Raw genomic sequence first — 16,929 nt, forward strand, 5'->3', positions numbered from 1 at the left:
TTCAATATTTTATTGACAGCCCAACTGAAAAAATAATACACACTGTCAAGGCCATACTAGAGATTCAGATATAAGACAGTCTTGTTCCTCTGAATTCTAACTAACTTCTATTTACTAAAATAGTCAAGTTACTGTAAATGAGCGATCAGAGGATGACAACACCAGATCTGATGTAATCTCAAAAGATACACAGTTCACATGCTTTTAAGTCACTACATGAAAATACACAGTATTACAGACACTGTGTACAAAAGATGCACAACAAGTTTCAATGTCATGAGTGTATTTTTGTCAGTGTTGAGGAAGGGAGTGTTATAGCAACAACGATAATGGTATACATTGCCTATTTTGCTTGTGTTATCTCATTCATACAGACTAACATATCTGTAGTATGACGCATGGCCAGATGAGACTTCACTTTGCATACATCGTGAGTATAGAGGAAACACATCACAACATCTTCCAGAAGACAAGAAATTCTATAAGATGGACTCAAAGAGGCACAAGGAAATAGGAAGAAAAGAATATAATACCACAGATACTGCAGTAATATAGACAGACGCGATCCAGCCCTGGCCCACTTCCAACAGCAACAGATCTGCATGTGATGAGATAGCATCAATAGAGAGTCTATGAATATCCTGCATTCACCTGTTGCTAATCCCACTGGCTCCTCACTGACATGTGATATCTGGGAAATGTCCATGTCAGAGGAAGAAAAGACATTTATATACATAAAAGAATAACACAGTCTAGAGGCCAAATGCAAAAAGCCAATAAAACTTCTTCCATCTGGTTCAGCCAAGACTCTTCTCGTGATTTACAGTGGTGAAGTCCTAACCTAATTTTCCGTACTTTTGACTTAAGCCATTGTTCATACAGCACGTTATTTTTTGGTCAAAAACAGCCCAATTTAGCAGAAAGACACAATCTGATTAAAAGTGACCAACACAGCTAATTGTATTTGTATGTGTTATTTAGGGGAGAATTCTGATATCAATATAACAGTAATAGACCAGTTCTATAGCATATTTGGACATTCTGAACTTAACCGATTCCACTTGGCTAATTAAAGTTTCAATCACTCCATTTTAATCATCTCCAAATTCTACTGACAGCTTTGACAATGAATAGTTTGATAGTAATGATTTATTAGGGAATATTGAGTGAAAAGTAAAAAAAAAAATATATATATATATATATATATATATATATAGAGAGAGAGAGAGAGAGAGAGAGAGGCTAGAGGTGCTGCCCATAACCTCGCATCTCTCTTTCATAAATGCTCTTAAATTCAGTGTTCAATCATTAAATGGAACAAAGACAGAAAACATGTTAAGAACAGCATTTCTCTGTGCTTGGTGTCTAGTTTGCCCAGTCTAGCTGACATTAAGCTACAAGGGCAGGCCAGAGCTGTGGCTTGTTTAAAGTACAAACAGGTGGAAAGGTTTCATGTAACCATCAACTTTAAAAGCCCTGTTTGCAAATACAAAAGATACAATTTGGAGATATTATGTGTATACATATTAGCTAAGGTCAAGACACAGAAAGCACCTTTAGATCTACACTATTCTGGCCAAAAGTTTAAAATAATGAAAGCATAGTTTTTATGTTGTTACAATAAAAATAAAAATAATAATAATAATAATAATATTGTGAAACATTATAACAATTTCAAATAATAATCAGTTATTATCAATTATTATTGGTGCTCAATTATTAATGATGGTTCTTTATTATAAAACTGATACATTTTTCCACAATTAAATTCAATGAACAGTATCTATTGAAACAAAAATCTTTTGTAAAATTATAAATGCTTTTACTGTAACTTTCGATCAATTCAACACATCCTTACTGAATAAATGTTTAAAACAAATGATTTGACCTCGACTGAAGGTCATTTGCGATATAATCTCCAAGATCCCCATAAGTATGAATATGGAGTATCTGATAGTCTTGTGAAGAGCCAATGAAAGTTAATGTTAGTGTTGGCATCCCAGAACCAGACACAGCCGTCTGCTGCGGTTGTGGTGAAGAGATGAGTCCCAGCTTAGATCTAAAGCTGTTCTCGCGATAACTTGTTGTTGCTAACATGAGCTGTTTTAGCTTTATGTGCTAGCTTTATGCAGAATGCTAAATCCCGCTGCTATGAAGGCCTACAGCTACAGTAAATCCCGCTGCTATGTACAGGATAAGATATCCCTACAAGAAGCCTATGATCGCTAAATGAGCGACGGCTCATGGTACCATCACAGAGAGCCACAAAATCACTCTCCAGAACATTCTCATTCACGGTTCCATGCTGGTGGAATGATCTCCACACCTTCATCCGGAATGCAGAATCCCTGACAACATTCAAAAGACAGCTGAAAACTCATCTCTTCTATGAGCACTTAACCTCTTTTATATATATATATATATATATATATATATATATATATATATATATATATAAAAATCATATCCTTTCCTTTTCTCCCTCCCTTGTCTAGCTTAAGCTATTCTAAGCAATGTCTGAAACTTTGTATTTTGAGCAATACTTGCGTTGTTTGCCTCTTAATGATGAATCGCTTGCTGTATTCCACATTTGTAAGTCGCTTTGGATAAAGGCGTCTGCTGAATGACTAAATGTAAATGTAGATAAGATAAAAGCAGTTTGTAAAAACATTTAAAGGAGACATATCATGCTTTTAAATTGTTCCTTTTTACATATAAATCATACATTTGTAGTCTATATAAAGCGGAACTGCAATGCTTGGGTCTGAATTCCTCATTATTATAGCTCCACAGGCCCCTTTTCTACCCCTTTTCTGATGTGCGTCTGAGAGCAACTCGTTTTGGTGCGGTCTCTTTAAATACAATTGAGACACTTCATACCCCGCCCCCTCTCCAGGTTGCAGAGGTTCAACTCCACCCCATTCGGCCATTTTTGTAGTCTGATAGCAGAGATACGATTATCTAGCGGCACAGAAACTTTTTATTCACACGTTATTAACAAAATGTCAACAACGGAAGACTTGTCCAGCCAGCCTTACATGTTCGAGCCAGAGTCGGAGCAGGAGCGAGATGAAAATGAAGACGACGAACCTGTAGAACAATGTCTTCATATGGATGTATTGCAATGGTGTGTTACTGTATTTACACATGAAACTTTGGTCTTCCGACCTTTTACCACCGTGTTGATTTATTTTGATTAATATGTGCGAGGGAGAGAGAGCAAGACAGCGTCTAGTTTGGAGACGGTGATGTCTTGTTTACACTTTCACCTGGCTCTGAAGAGAGAGAGAGTGAGCGCGCGCGTGACCGGGTCTCTCTCTCTGCTCGTTCTTTCAGTTAAACATGCGTCCTGTAACAAGCGCGGCAGTTCATCTACATTAGACGGTGTAATGAAGCGTGTGGGTTACTACATCCAACATCCGAACATTTTAACTTACCCTCTCGTAACTTCTGCATCCTTTAGCTTGGACTACAAAATTGCAGCGAGAAATGAAAATGGCGAATTGTTCGAAGTGTTGGGCCGGAAGTCAATGTCCTTATTTGGCAGTTCCGCTGCAAATACTGTGACGTAATAGTTCAAAAAACGTCATAGATAACAGAAAAATCGGAACAGGTTGAAAAATATGACCAAAACAGAATATAAAGATATCAACGAAGCACCTGAAGAGAATAATTTCATATTTTCTGTACTTCTAAACACTCCAAATATACAACAAAATGCATTTAAGGGCTAAAAAGGTGCATTTGGCATGATATGTCCCCTTTAAAGCAGTTTTTTAAGTTGAAGGGTGTGGATTTTGGAATAAACTGCTGCTTCGATGTATATGTAATGAGTGATTATAATTAAGGTATTAATCAATATTTTCCCTTCTAAATATATCACATGAGTTGAATGACTTCTTTAGGCTTGTGAGATTTTACTTTGTTATAGAAGTTACCAGTGTGATCACTGAAATGTTCTATGTATTCTCTAATGTCTGTATTTGATATCTGAATGCAGTAACAGTGCTTGCTCATTTAGCCCGGCTTCCAGAAATGAAATATGGAAACTTGTTTTGTTTTGTTAAGAAATGTCTTCAACGTGTCAATACATTCATCTGTTTTTCTAGGGTATCTGACAGCAATGGTCACAGGGGTCATTGAAGTCTATAGTTTAAGGGACCATTTTTTTGTTAAAGTTTTACTATACTGTGTTATACTAAAGTGTCCTCTCCTTGAGAGAAAGAACGCATTATCTTGATGTTTTGAGACGATTCTCCTGTTTATAGTTAGAGCCTGGCCAAATCCAACCTTGGAAAAGATGCGTGTCGGTGTGTGTGTTAGTCTTCTTGGTTACAGGTTAAAGAACCACTGGCATTATTGGAGACTGACTGAGCTGTTGTTCGGGACAGGCTGGCACCCAGCAACCCAAAGGTCACAACGTGCCTAAATTCAGGGTCCGAGTGTCATCTGCATAATCGATGGAGATATGCTTCAGTCTATCTGTATATGTGTGGAAAATTACTATGTTTATCTATTTCTTAGCCAATGAGAATCATTTCACCTGAAGCAAGGACGTAGCATAGACCTTGGTTTTGGGTATAACTGCTGTGATCTTTGTAACTGTAAAAGGGCTGGCCTATGAACACCTGTGTGAGTCTTAATGCTGATTTCTGCTGATGAAACTGCAAACTATCTTCAGTAAATCTTTTCTTTAATTTATTATAATTCTGACTCCGGGTCTTCATTCATCATATCTGGTTCTGGATCTTTGACTGTAAAACCCCTTACAAAGTTTTCTGCTTTCAAGTGCATTTATTTGAATAGCGTTTTTCACAGTAGATACACACAGCTTTACAGAAAGACAGAAAGCTATTGTATAGTAATTGAATTTAATTGTACTAATATTTCAAATCTCAAGTTGTTGAATGTTTTATTTTGATATAAACAAAATATGATTTAATTTGACATGTCAAGGCTTTTTTAATTTATGGCTGTAATTAAATTATTATACCACAGAACAATATTCACTGGTGTTTGTCTTTTGCTTTTAACCATATATCTAATATCCAGATCAAAACATATGGTTTCTGTCTAAGTGGCCTGTCAAGCATGTATGGAAAGTGATGACATGCTATTACCATGCAGGATTCTCACGTGTTAACAGACATGGACTAAAAAACACAAAACTGGGGACCTCATCACCTTAGTTTCATTGTCAGACGTCACATGAAAATCTGAAAAAAGCAGCAAGATAAAGTCTCACTGTTGGCTGGGGGGGGGGGGCTGATACGCTGCGCAACTGATGCCACACCGGAGCTTCAGGCCCCAGGCTTTGTGTGAGAAGTTTTTGGAATGACGAAAAAGGAGGAGTGACATGTCATTCAAGAGCAGAACATGTGGCGAAGCAAGGCACGGTCTCTGCACTCTAATGATGTGTTGGGCAACAAATCTTCTTTTCACCAGCCGTTGTTGCCCTTTATCCTTTTATGAATGCTTTTCAAGTCTGACTTCATTGGAATAAGTGAGATAAAGGGTGTGAAATGAGCAGGATCAGCTGGTGAAATCCACCTGCTATATGCTGAACTACAATGGGTTGTATTCAAGCCATCAGAATTATAACTTTCATGCACTGCTATCTGTAATCACACAGTTATTAAGGTCAAAACATTGACTCGACAAAGAGGAAAATTGGTTACATTGAAAATAGGGGTTGTGTGTGAAGCAGTTCATTTTAAAGAGAAACTCAAGAGACATTTAGGCTGGTTATTACATTATACAAAGCTAGGGAGTTGGCAAACTCTTATGCAGCCTGCAGCTCAGAAAGATGATGAATGCTTGTGAGGGAACGATTTTTTTCTGAGTTAATCCACCTTCAAAAGCCACAAGCCTGCAGCCCCTTTTTATAACACAAGTGCAAATAAATAGTATGTACTTCGCCATAAATAAGATATACTGGTGCTGTACTATTGAAAAATAAACAATGGCAAGACAAAAATCCCCAAAAATAATTTAGACATGAATGGACACCGGGGAAAAAAATACAAGAATATTTTTCACAATATTTTACATTTCCATTAATCCTAAAGCACAAATCAATGCAACGCAATGCATAATTCAAAATAAACATAAGTGAAAAACCAATATGGACGACTTTTTGTGCAGTTAAAAATTATATTTCATCCATTTACATTTTACACCAAGCTCGGCTTTCAGTTTTGCACAGGTTTTTTGACTTCATTAAATTAACCTACCCACACAACTGGCTGACCCTAAGCTAGCTATGAACACACCATAGATAGACCATCTGTTACACACTTTGACATAGCCTACTTGTTTCCACCCTCCCCCGCAAGTTCTGCGGCCAATGGCCTCTTTTTCAGCCCGGCTTGTCAATTACATTCTATCTCTATCCAGCCCAGCCACCTGACAGACATGCGAGTCCCTAGCATCTCCGCTCCTGCGCCCCCCCTCTACAGGAAATACAATATCAGACCCCCCAGCTGGGCCACGTGGACCGATGAATTACACAACAAGTGTGAGACACAGCATGCTCAGCCTCTAATCAGTGAGCAGCAGAAATTAGGCGGAGAGATAGGCATGAATGTAAAATTGAGTCTGTATGTTCAAAAGACAAATTAATTATGCTATATTAATTATTAATTATTATTATTTACATTAACATTTAATATGCAAATAATTTGATAAATATCTGATGTTGATTGATATATATATTTAAAAATATATACATTTTAATAATACTGTAAATAGGGTGTAATGGTTTTCGGTAAAAAAAATCGAACTGTACCGTTCTCCACCCACGGTTCGGCACGCACTTGCACCGCAGTTCATCTCAAATCTGACCACACATATGCATTTATTATATGGTTTGTTGAAAATAACAAAAGTTTTCTGTCGATGGATTCGCATTCTGGATTCCCCTAAACTTTGTTCAACGCGAGTGCCGTACGCTCTAATATGACCAGTTATTTGTGCCATTGTCATCACTCGGGTGTTGATAACGCGCGAACGCAGGTGCACCTGAGCAGCACGCGTTGCTATCTGTTTAAACTAAACTCATTTAAGCCTTGCCGATTTAAACATTCAAGCACAAGAAGGTGCGAAAGAGAACTTGTGCGCGCTGTGAGAAGATGTGTGTGTGTGTGTGTGTGTGTGTGTGTGTGTGCACAGTGCACACATCCGAAAGCCTCGTCTCAAACAGTGCGCAAATATTGAGTTCTCAATATTAATTATAGAATATAAAGAAAACTTTTGCAATCCAATTCTAATCTATTTGTAAAGAATTTCTCACAATAAATAGCTTACTAAAAAAAATAGTTTCACATAGTTTCACATGTTTCACAACCAACATGTAAAAAGCGTAAAACGATTAAACACAAGTCACAGGGGCGGGGTCTTACACATATAAGGGCCATTCCCACACAGTGCAGCCAAGCTCTGGGTTAAGTCATTCTTAACTTTGATCTCCCTTCAGTCATCGTGAAAGAAAGATCGCTGAGTCTCAGTGAGAGACTTCAGTCAATCCCATTAGCAGCCTTAAGTCTAAAAGCAAATCCTGTCTCATTTTCACAGAGTGTGGAGCCATCCTCAAGCGGTCACAAGCCACCGTCACCATGGCAGCTCTCCTCCACCAGACGACCATTTACCAAGGTAATTAAGCGCTGCATTCTGGGTAAAATAAATGTTCTACTCTTTCAACAAGATTAGCTCAATGAGCACGCCACAGGCAGTGAGATGAGCAGGCAGAAAAATGAACTGCAGGATAAAGTGTTGCCAAAGAATGGCTTTCTCGGATAAAACTGTGTAGGGAAAGCAAGTTCTCTATGAGTGGCCAGGGGCCGGTAGTCTGGAAAGTCACAAAACCACTTCTCTGGCTGTTCAAAGATTAACAAGCATCCTTTTTTTTAACAGTCAACGCCTCCTCTAAAGCTACGTTCACATTACAGGCCTTAATTCTCAGATTTTTCTTTTTGTACTTGCCCAGTATTTTGCTATATTTGCAAGAATAAATCAAGAAAAAAAGAAATTAGCTAAAGAAGCACTCGTCAGAAACTGTGTTGGCAGATCATCATCTGCTTTTCCCAAGAAAAGTGCCACTGGCAATGAATGACGACAACAGTAATGTGCACCTGCACAGTGATGAAAGAAATAGTCTAATAGTCTATGCTGAGCTCTTTGTACAGTAGTGGTTTTGCTTCAGGACCCACAATTTTTACATAAAGTGACAACCCAACACAATACCAAAATTATTTATTTTACAAAAGTAAACAAAAATGTCCATAAAATTTTAACATTAAGGGGTAAACAGAAATCATTTGACCTAGAAAGAGTAGAAATATGTAAATGACATGACTACTTGTGTGTGTGTGTGTGTGTGTGTGTGTATATATATTTATAATGACTTTTGGGTCATGTTAACTTTCAGAGGTGTAGCTTTGTTCATATTTTTTGAGGATGAGAGTTTGTTACCCAACCTGTTCACATTGGGATCTGGCTAATTTGGTTAACTTCTACTAAGTGATAACTGAAAAACAGAGTTCGGACATTCAACCTTTGACGTCAACCACCAACAATATGGGAAGCATATTCTCCTCCCTTTAAAAAGTTGAGTAATTCGCTATCCTAAATACAGTTTAATTGCACATAATTATTTGCATTTAGCATTGTTTATTTTCTTGGCATCCCATCCAATCCTGTGATTTACTGAATTAGCCAAAAACAGATTTGAAAAGCTTAGAATCAGATCAATTTCCATCTGTAGTGTGCACAATGTTTTAGTATGCAAGTTTTTGCAGAAAAAAAAATTACTTGACAACTAATATGACCCTGTCTATCTGCCTAGTAACCACAGAATGTGATCACATATCACACATGTGGTCATGACATCTTGCATATTACACCATAAGGAAGCCTGGAGAAGAATTCTAGATTTTGGATTCGAGGTGAAAGCTTGCTAACAGAACACATACATATAACTAGGATTGAGGATAGGCCTGTATCAGACACTGTACAACCTTTATTCAATTTGTACAGTTAAAAATAACAGATCCAGCAGATTTGATCCACATGATTTACATTGTATCAAGCAATGTGCTGATTATAAACTAATAAGCTTATTTAGAGTCTGGACTCTAGTATTATAGTATTATAAACTGTTTGACAATCCACACACACACACACACACACAAATGTATTAAACTAGAAAAAAACTTACTTAAAAACCTTGAGGTGAAAATCAAAATAGATTAACCCATCTATATATACCACTGAAAAATGCAACATGACAACCTTGAGCAAGCCATTCCTGACTTGAGCCTTTCACATTAATCAACCTACTGACTCCATGTGAGTAGATGAGATCATGCATTTTCAATGTGTCATCTTTTCAGTGTGTCATTTTAGAAAACCACTGCCTTGATTAGACTGAAATGTCACATGCTGATAAAACCTATCAACTGCCTTGCAAATATGTGACATCAGTATCATTTCCAGTGAAGAACAGATGCAGAGGGAATCTGACAACTAGTGCAAAGATAACAAATGCATTCATGCATTCATCCATTCATCATAGGGTGAGGCTATCAGCTGGTTGACACAAAGACAATCTAAATGCTATCACTGCTTATCTTGATTTTAAATAGGCCTACACCCTTCCTCATCAACATCACAAGATTCTGACCATACAGAACTTGCTCTGGTCCTTACAGCAAGATCCAATTTTACTGACTGACCTGATGGCTCCAATAGGTTACACATCTATGCTGTAATTGCTAATAAAACAATTAAGACATCCCCTCAAAGGAGATCCAAGAAAAAGGTTGGGATTGAGTCTTATAGGAAGTTTCAAACAAAGAAATGTTTCAAACAACGTTTTAGGAACCAATAAAGTTTACAAGTTAGTTAGAGTCTCCTAAATGCATCGGACAGTATATCGATAAAACCTAAGTAGCCTACATAAGCCTACTGTCATTATTTATCTATATCACATTACAGAAAAAGCCCTTAGTGTTATGTTTAAAAGTTAACTTCGCTAGGGGCGCCATATAAGACAATTAGGGTTGCTTGAGGCGAACCTCAACCGACAGAAGATTTGACCCCCATCCATACCTGCAGTTCACACCAAGCAACCTCCACGGTGGTCTCCGTATCCAAGCCTTTGTAGACTGTCTTAAAAGACCCCCTTCCGATCTCAATGTTGAATTTCAGAAACCTTCCATCAGGTGAAGTCGCCACAGCTTTAGTCTCGACCTCATCCTTTTCCTCCTGCTGGCGTTTACTCTCAAACTGGGCTCTTGACAAAACGAGCTTCTTCTGGGTGCTTTCATCATCGGAGTCCGAGCTGGCATCAGCCTCCTGTGCGCTGGGCTCCTCGGTGGCCCAGGAACCAGCCGGTCTCGGGTCCGAGTCTCGCGTCTCAGGTGGGGAGCTGGAGACAGGTGACATTGGAGGAGAAGAGTCCGTCTTTTTCTCGTTGGTACTTTCCGATATGTTGTCGGCTGACACCGAGAGAGTTTTTGTCAGAGGCACGAGTCTCTCCTGGGTCTCTACGTCCATGGTGTGGAGTTTGTTAAACCTGTAGGCATTTCTCCTGGAGTTTGCCGAGTGTCTCCTCCGTCTCGGCGGCAGGCGAACTGGGAAGAACGAGTCCGCGTCCAAACCTGCAGGCAACTTCGGGAAGCCAAGACCAGCCAAGTCAACCTCAGCCTGTGACATTGTAGTCGATATCTGTGCTGTTTACATTAGAATTACAGCGCACAGTTTAATGCATTATTTGTCTTTTCATTCCAGAATTTCTCCATAACAACTATGCGTTTACATTAAGCTCAACAATATGCCCTCCAAACCATAACAGCAGCTCGAGAACGAACTTCTCCAAGAGACCAATGCAGATTATATGTAAAACGCGACTATAAAATAAATGAGAACGCAAGTTAACGTACTGTTGAAATGTAACGAAAGCGTTCTCCACTGAGCGCGTGCTGTGCCTTCGCTTTCCAAGTGCAAGTGTGTGTCTAGTACGCTACTTTACTATGGTTGCTCCTCCCCGTGGAAAAACACCTTAGTAATTAGTATGTGAGGGACCACTAACAGTCAAGCTACACTGCAATCCCTCACGTCTCAGATATTACAGTCATCTATTATGGAAAGTCGTGCAACAAACATTTACTCTTTAAAATGTTATTACTGTATTAATTATAAAAAATTATTCTAATAGTGACAAGTAGGCTACCCTTTCCTTTCATTAGGTAAGATATTATAGCCAAAGTAACTATATCTGTTCAATTAGTATTTATTCATTAAATACTAGTACTTATTCCTTTGATATAGCCTAAGTCAAGTAGACTAAGTAACAAATTGCTTATTTTAAAATGACCATTAAATTCCATGAGGATCTGAAGTTCAGAAATATTCACCCCAGATCATTCCAGTTCACTCTAGTCGTTAATATCTGAACCACATTTCAAGTTTTACAATTTATTACCAGTGACAATCGAACTTTTGTGAAAGTGTCCGCAAATAGTTAATAATTGAATAGAAATGAGTCACTAATGGAATTTGTAATCTAAAATAAAAGCAGAAATAAAAATTCTATAAAAGATTCTAGTTCGTTAAAAGGAATGCTGAAAGAACCTGCTTGCCACATGTCCATTGCTTAAGTTACTTTGGGTTTGTCTGTTGCAAGAGAGTTAAAGTCATTGAGTTAAACTCAGTGCAGGGAAACCCAGATCTTTGAAATCACAAAGCAGTGAATTCAAGAAACAGCTGCTTAATAAAAATGCAAATAGTAAGTATCAAAACGTCCCTTTTTAAAAGTGGGAAAAAAAGTCAAATTATTTCTGATTAGCTGGTCATAGCCCCTTAATGACAATCATATTAGTCAAGCTTAAAACTGCCATTGTACAAATTCTTTCTGTACTGAAAATGATTAAATAATGCTGTATTTTATCTGTAGTGCATGCAAGAATCATGCCAAATAATTTAAGAATCAATATGTGAACCCATCAGTCAACCACTAATCTAAATATTGGGGAGTATGTGCACCCCCTTAATGTAGTCATGACCCCATGATCATGTTACAATAAGTAGGCCGTATACATAACAGAAACTAATAATAGCTGCATATCGGGTGTAATGAAAAACCTCTTCATGGCATGTTGATGTAAGCTCAGACACTTGGAAACACTTACAGAAAACATGTTTGACAATACATACATGACAAATGTTTTTAATGGCTTCATGTGACTATAAATATTATACCGTTCACATACAGCAGCAATCACTGAAACTTTTCCGCACCAGTCATTTATCTCTCTCTGTCTCTTGTCTTTGTTATTATTGCCTTAGTTTCCTAGCAAAGAGCTGATGCCCAATAAAAGGACATGGACTGATTGTGATCGCACAGAAGCGTGAGGGTGAGTGAGGGTCGAGCCACTCAAACACAGGTCATGTTTCCAACTGAGTGTGTGTTTTTATTGGCTTAAAAACTCGATGGATTAACTTTGAATCGTCTTGTTCTACCAGCAGGCCACAAGGGAGGTTTTGTATGTAGCGACAGGTGACTTGACAACAGTGTTTATGTTCATTTACACAACAGTGATCTCAGGAGCATTGAACAGTCAGGGGAAATAGAATAGGGATAGTTCACTCAAAATTGAAATTTATTCATCCTCCAGTCCAAAACTGTATCCAAACAACATTGGACCTCATTAACTTCATTATACAATCCTAAAAATAAAGGTTATTTATTGGAATCTATATGGTTCCACTGGACAAAAGGGTTTTTATATTGGAAAAAGTTCTTTAGATTAACAAAATGTTCTTCACACTAATAATAAAAAAAAATGGTTCTTTTAAAAACAGTTCATTGAAAGGTCCTTTTGGGGACCCTAAAAACACCATTGGAACCTTTATTTTAACCCTAGTAAAACATAAAAAATATATATATATTTTATTTATTTATTTAGAATTTTTTTACTTCATCTGAATGGTATGAAACTTGGTAAAGGTTTTGACACTTGCTATGTGAACACACACACACACACAAAAATCATGGACATGATTAAAAAAATAGTCACACTTGTACTCCTTAAAAATGACCTCATTGTAAATAAATGGGAGACGAATTTCAACTTTTGGTACTGCGGCCAAACAAAATCTTACTGAAAGCTAATTTTTTAGATATCGAGCTCAACTTGTTTATATTTATGGCTTTGATTTTCTTGCAGTTTTAGAGTAAAACGTGTTTTTGAAAATATATTTCATATAAAAATTGAAAATAGTGTTTTTGTGCATTTATCATAACAATAAACGTAAAATTCTGTAAGTCTTTCTAAGTCTATTTTTAAAAAAAATGTTTCACTTAGATCAAACTTAAGTCTGTGCTTTAAAGCATTCAAGATTTATGACAGTTTAAGTTGGAAATTTAGTAATGCTTGGTATAATTAAGTAAAAAATAAGGTTAATAAATGGATTATAACTACAGCGTAAATAATTTAGTATCATAAAACCCCTGAAAATACAAAATATTAGGCTAAACAAAAAACATTATCAAACTAAAATATAGAATCAATTTGAAATAATAATAATAAAAAAAGGTAATTTTTGACCACCATGCAAAGAGCACTGGATGGTTAAGAGTGTATGTACGAAAAAAAAAAGGCTTTCTTTGAAATATGTTCTTTTGTGTTCCACAGAAAAAAACAAAGTCATCCATTTTTGGAAGTGAAGGGAATAACATGAAGGTGAATAATGATGCCAGAATTTCCTCTTTTGGGTGAGCTGTTGAACAGTTGAATTGGCTGGCCTGCAAACTGAACGATGCACTTAAATGTCATCTAAAACAGAACACTGAAGGCGGTTCGCGTGCCGTTTCATGGCTTCGCTGGAAAGCTTCGTTGAGCTGAATGACCGAATTTCACAAGCAAAATCACGTGTCTGAAAACGGTAAAGAAGATATGAATGTGGTCCAGAATGGAGCCACAGATGAGCTTGTGTGGAGGATATCTCCGACCCCCAGAGCGAGATACTGTAGTGCCTGGGGTTCTGAACTGACCCATGTGACACACAAGCTCACAAGACAGACTTGTGTAAGTGTGCACTCTTATCAGGATAAACACATTGCTGCTCCGTGAGCTGCTCCGCCTCTCTACAAATCAACCCCTCCCCGTGTAAAACTTTTGCAGAATCATATTTATATTAAGAACATCTTGTGAACATCCAGAAGTGGGTCATGTGAGAGAGGTGATGACAGTTGTTATTCTCACTAAACGGTGATGGCCCCGCATCACCTTTCTGCCCTCCCTATGTATCTCTGTGCAAGCTTCCAGGAAAGGAATAAACACGAGGAGTTTAGTTTCATAGATTAGTGATTAGTCATAGATGAGTCAATACAACTAATTCCAATTTATATTCCAGGTTCAATATAACTTATATGCAAGTTTACATTAAGCATTATCACAAAAAAAAATATATATTGCCACTCGCCATTGCTTTTCTTTATAATAATAATAATAATTATTATTTATGAATTTATTTATTGCCATATTAGCATCAAATGCTATATACAAAATATAAATAAAATAACTACATTAAATATTTCAGTGTAATGAATGATAGAAACTGTCACAGATAGCCTGTGACCTAAGACTAAAAGAACTTTTATTTTGACAGGACTGCTGAAGTGCATGTACACCCATAAATAGTTTACACCAATACACACACACAATCTACATGCCGGCAAAATAACATCGTATACTAGATGTGTGGTTATTTTTCTGTTTAGGTGGTGTGATAGGCTCTCTGCTTAGTTCCATGTTTTTTTTTAATATAATTTTCTTTTCTTTTGTTGGTTGTTTGTTTTGTCTCAATGCTAAATGTTTTGTTTTTAATAGTGACATCATTTTGTAATTAATAGTGTGATGCATAGGTTGCATGTTAATACCATTTGTTTAAAATATTTGTGTAGTTTTATCTTGCTTTAAAATGATCATTTATTTATACATGGTATGTTCCAGAAGTGTGAGGAGCCTAACTCTATAAAAGGGCTCCTGGTAGCCATTTTTAGGAGAGTGTTTGGAGTGTGGGATCACTCCTTGTATTTTTGGGCCTGGATATTGGCATAGCCAGAATACATGTGAACCTCTTATGGATTTATATATATATATATATATATATATATATATATATATTTATATTTATATTTATTTTGCCTTAGTTTTTGTTACTGTATATATTTTTGCTTGGGAATCACTTTTGCACCAAAATAAACACCCTGGATTGAAAATTCTTCTCCATCGTCACTGATTTTACACCTTCACCGACGGTACACCCTAACAAGTGGTGTCAGAAGTGGGATTAGTACCGGTCAAGTGACGTGTGGGGAGATTGCCTTTTCTGACATGTCTCCCAAACTAAGGAGTCAGCTTGTGGAAGGCACAGTTCAGGATGTGGACCAGGGTGCCATAGGAGGTGACCCAGAGGCAAGTGAGCAACCTGCTGAGGTTCCGTCTGCTGGAGGGGAGGCTGCAGTGATGGCTCTTTCACGGATGTTTGAGTCCTTCATGCTGTATCAGCAAGAGCGAGATGAACGGCAGGAACGAGAAACAGCTAGACGAGAGCAACACTACAAAGTTCTCAGTCATCAAGTCACCCAAATGCAGCTCGATATGGAGCGTTCCCGAGTTTCAGGCACAGACGGTGATGGAGCAGCTGCCAGGGTTAAAAGCCAGAAGCCAAGATTGGCCAGGCTTGAGGACACAGATGACATAGAACACTTTTTGACCACTTTTGAGAGACTGGCGGAAGTTTACCAACTGAGAGGAGAGGAGACTGGGCCATACGCCTAATACCCCTGCTTACAGGCAAGGCCAGGAGTGCTTTTGTGGCCATGAACTCTTCCCAGACACAGGATTATGACCAGCTGAAGGAAGCCATACTGAAAAAGTATGAGATCAGCACTGAGACCTATCGGTTAAGGTTCCGTTCTTTAAATACCCCTATGCATGAGTCACCCCAATAACTCTACACCCGTATTAAAGATCTGTTTTGCAAGTGGGTCCAGTTCAACAAAAGCAGCAAAGACAACATAATGGAGGCTATTGTGCCTGAACAGTTTCTGCGGGTGTTACATCCAGAGGTGAGGACTTGGGTCAAGGAACGGAATCCAACCACTGCTGGACAGGCTGCTAACCTGGTGGAGGCCTATATTGCTGCAAGGAGGGATCCAGGAAACTTCCACTATGCTGGCGTCCTGCAGGCCACCAAGGGTAAGTCTGAGGGTTTGGGGGTGTGGTCAAGCTCTAAAAGCCAAGCTAAGATTCTGAAATCTACATACATTGAACCCACAACATCTGTTCCCCTACCTCAAACCATAGTCAAAAATGAAGTTGTGTGTTTTAATTGTGGTGAGCCAGGGCATACTAGACCGCATTGCCCCTTGAAAAAGCCTAAGACAGCTAGTCTCTGTTATGTTCCCCGGCTAGTACAGTATGCAACCCATAAACATGACTTAGAGTCAGTTGTCACCGTTTTGTTGAATGGGAAACCACTTCCAGCTTTGGTTGACACAGGTTGTGCCCACACATTGGTAGAGGCTAAATATGTACCCAGAGATAGCTGGAGTGAGGAGGAGACTGTGACTGTTTGTTCTGTTTATGGGGACAGTACTAATTTGCCAAAAGCTGAAGTCTACATTGAGGTGCATAATCAGCCATATCTCATGAAGGTTGGAGTAGCTCAGAGTCTGCCATACCCCATTTTGCTAGGCACAGATTTACCAGTGTTGGATGATTTGGTACAGGAGACGACATGGTGTGGAATAGTAACAAGGGCTCAGGCTAAGAAGCAAGAACAAAACACACCATTCCAAGAAACTGAGAAAACACTGCAATCCATGCCTTTTTTTCTGAGGTTATTGTCACAGAGCCAAAA

At 38.1% G+C, this 16,929-nt stretch overlaps 1 protein-coding gene across 2 annotated transcripts in view; it reads right to left on the reverse strand.

Moving 5' to 3' along the window:
* Window positions 1-11,077, reverse strand: part of wnk4b (WNK lysine deficient protein kinase 4b) — a 58,801-nt gene extending 47,724 nt beyond the window's left edge. The window contains exon 1 of one of the 2 annotated variants that reach the window (XM_084110513.1): window positions 10,108-11,077. In XM_084110513.1, the coding sequence (XP_083966639.1) occupies window positions 10,108-10,713 (606 nt within the window). In that variant the 5' untranslated portion in view covers window positions 10,714-11,077. The remainder of the gene's footprint in view (window positions 1-10,107) is intronic. The other variant, XM_084110512.1, reaches the window with a different exon arrangement.
* Between the last annotated feature and the right edge of the window lie 5,852 nt (window positions 11,078-16,929).

This window comes from Abramis brama (genome assembly GCF_963993115.1).
Source record: "Abramis brama genome assembly, chromosome: 1".
In the NCBI taxonomy this organism is placed as follows: Eukaryota; Metazoa; Chordata; class Actinopteri; order Cypriniformes; family Leuciscidae; genus Abramis; species Abramis brama.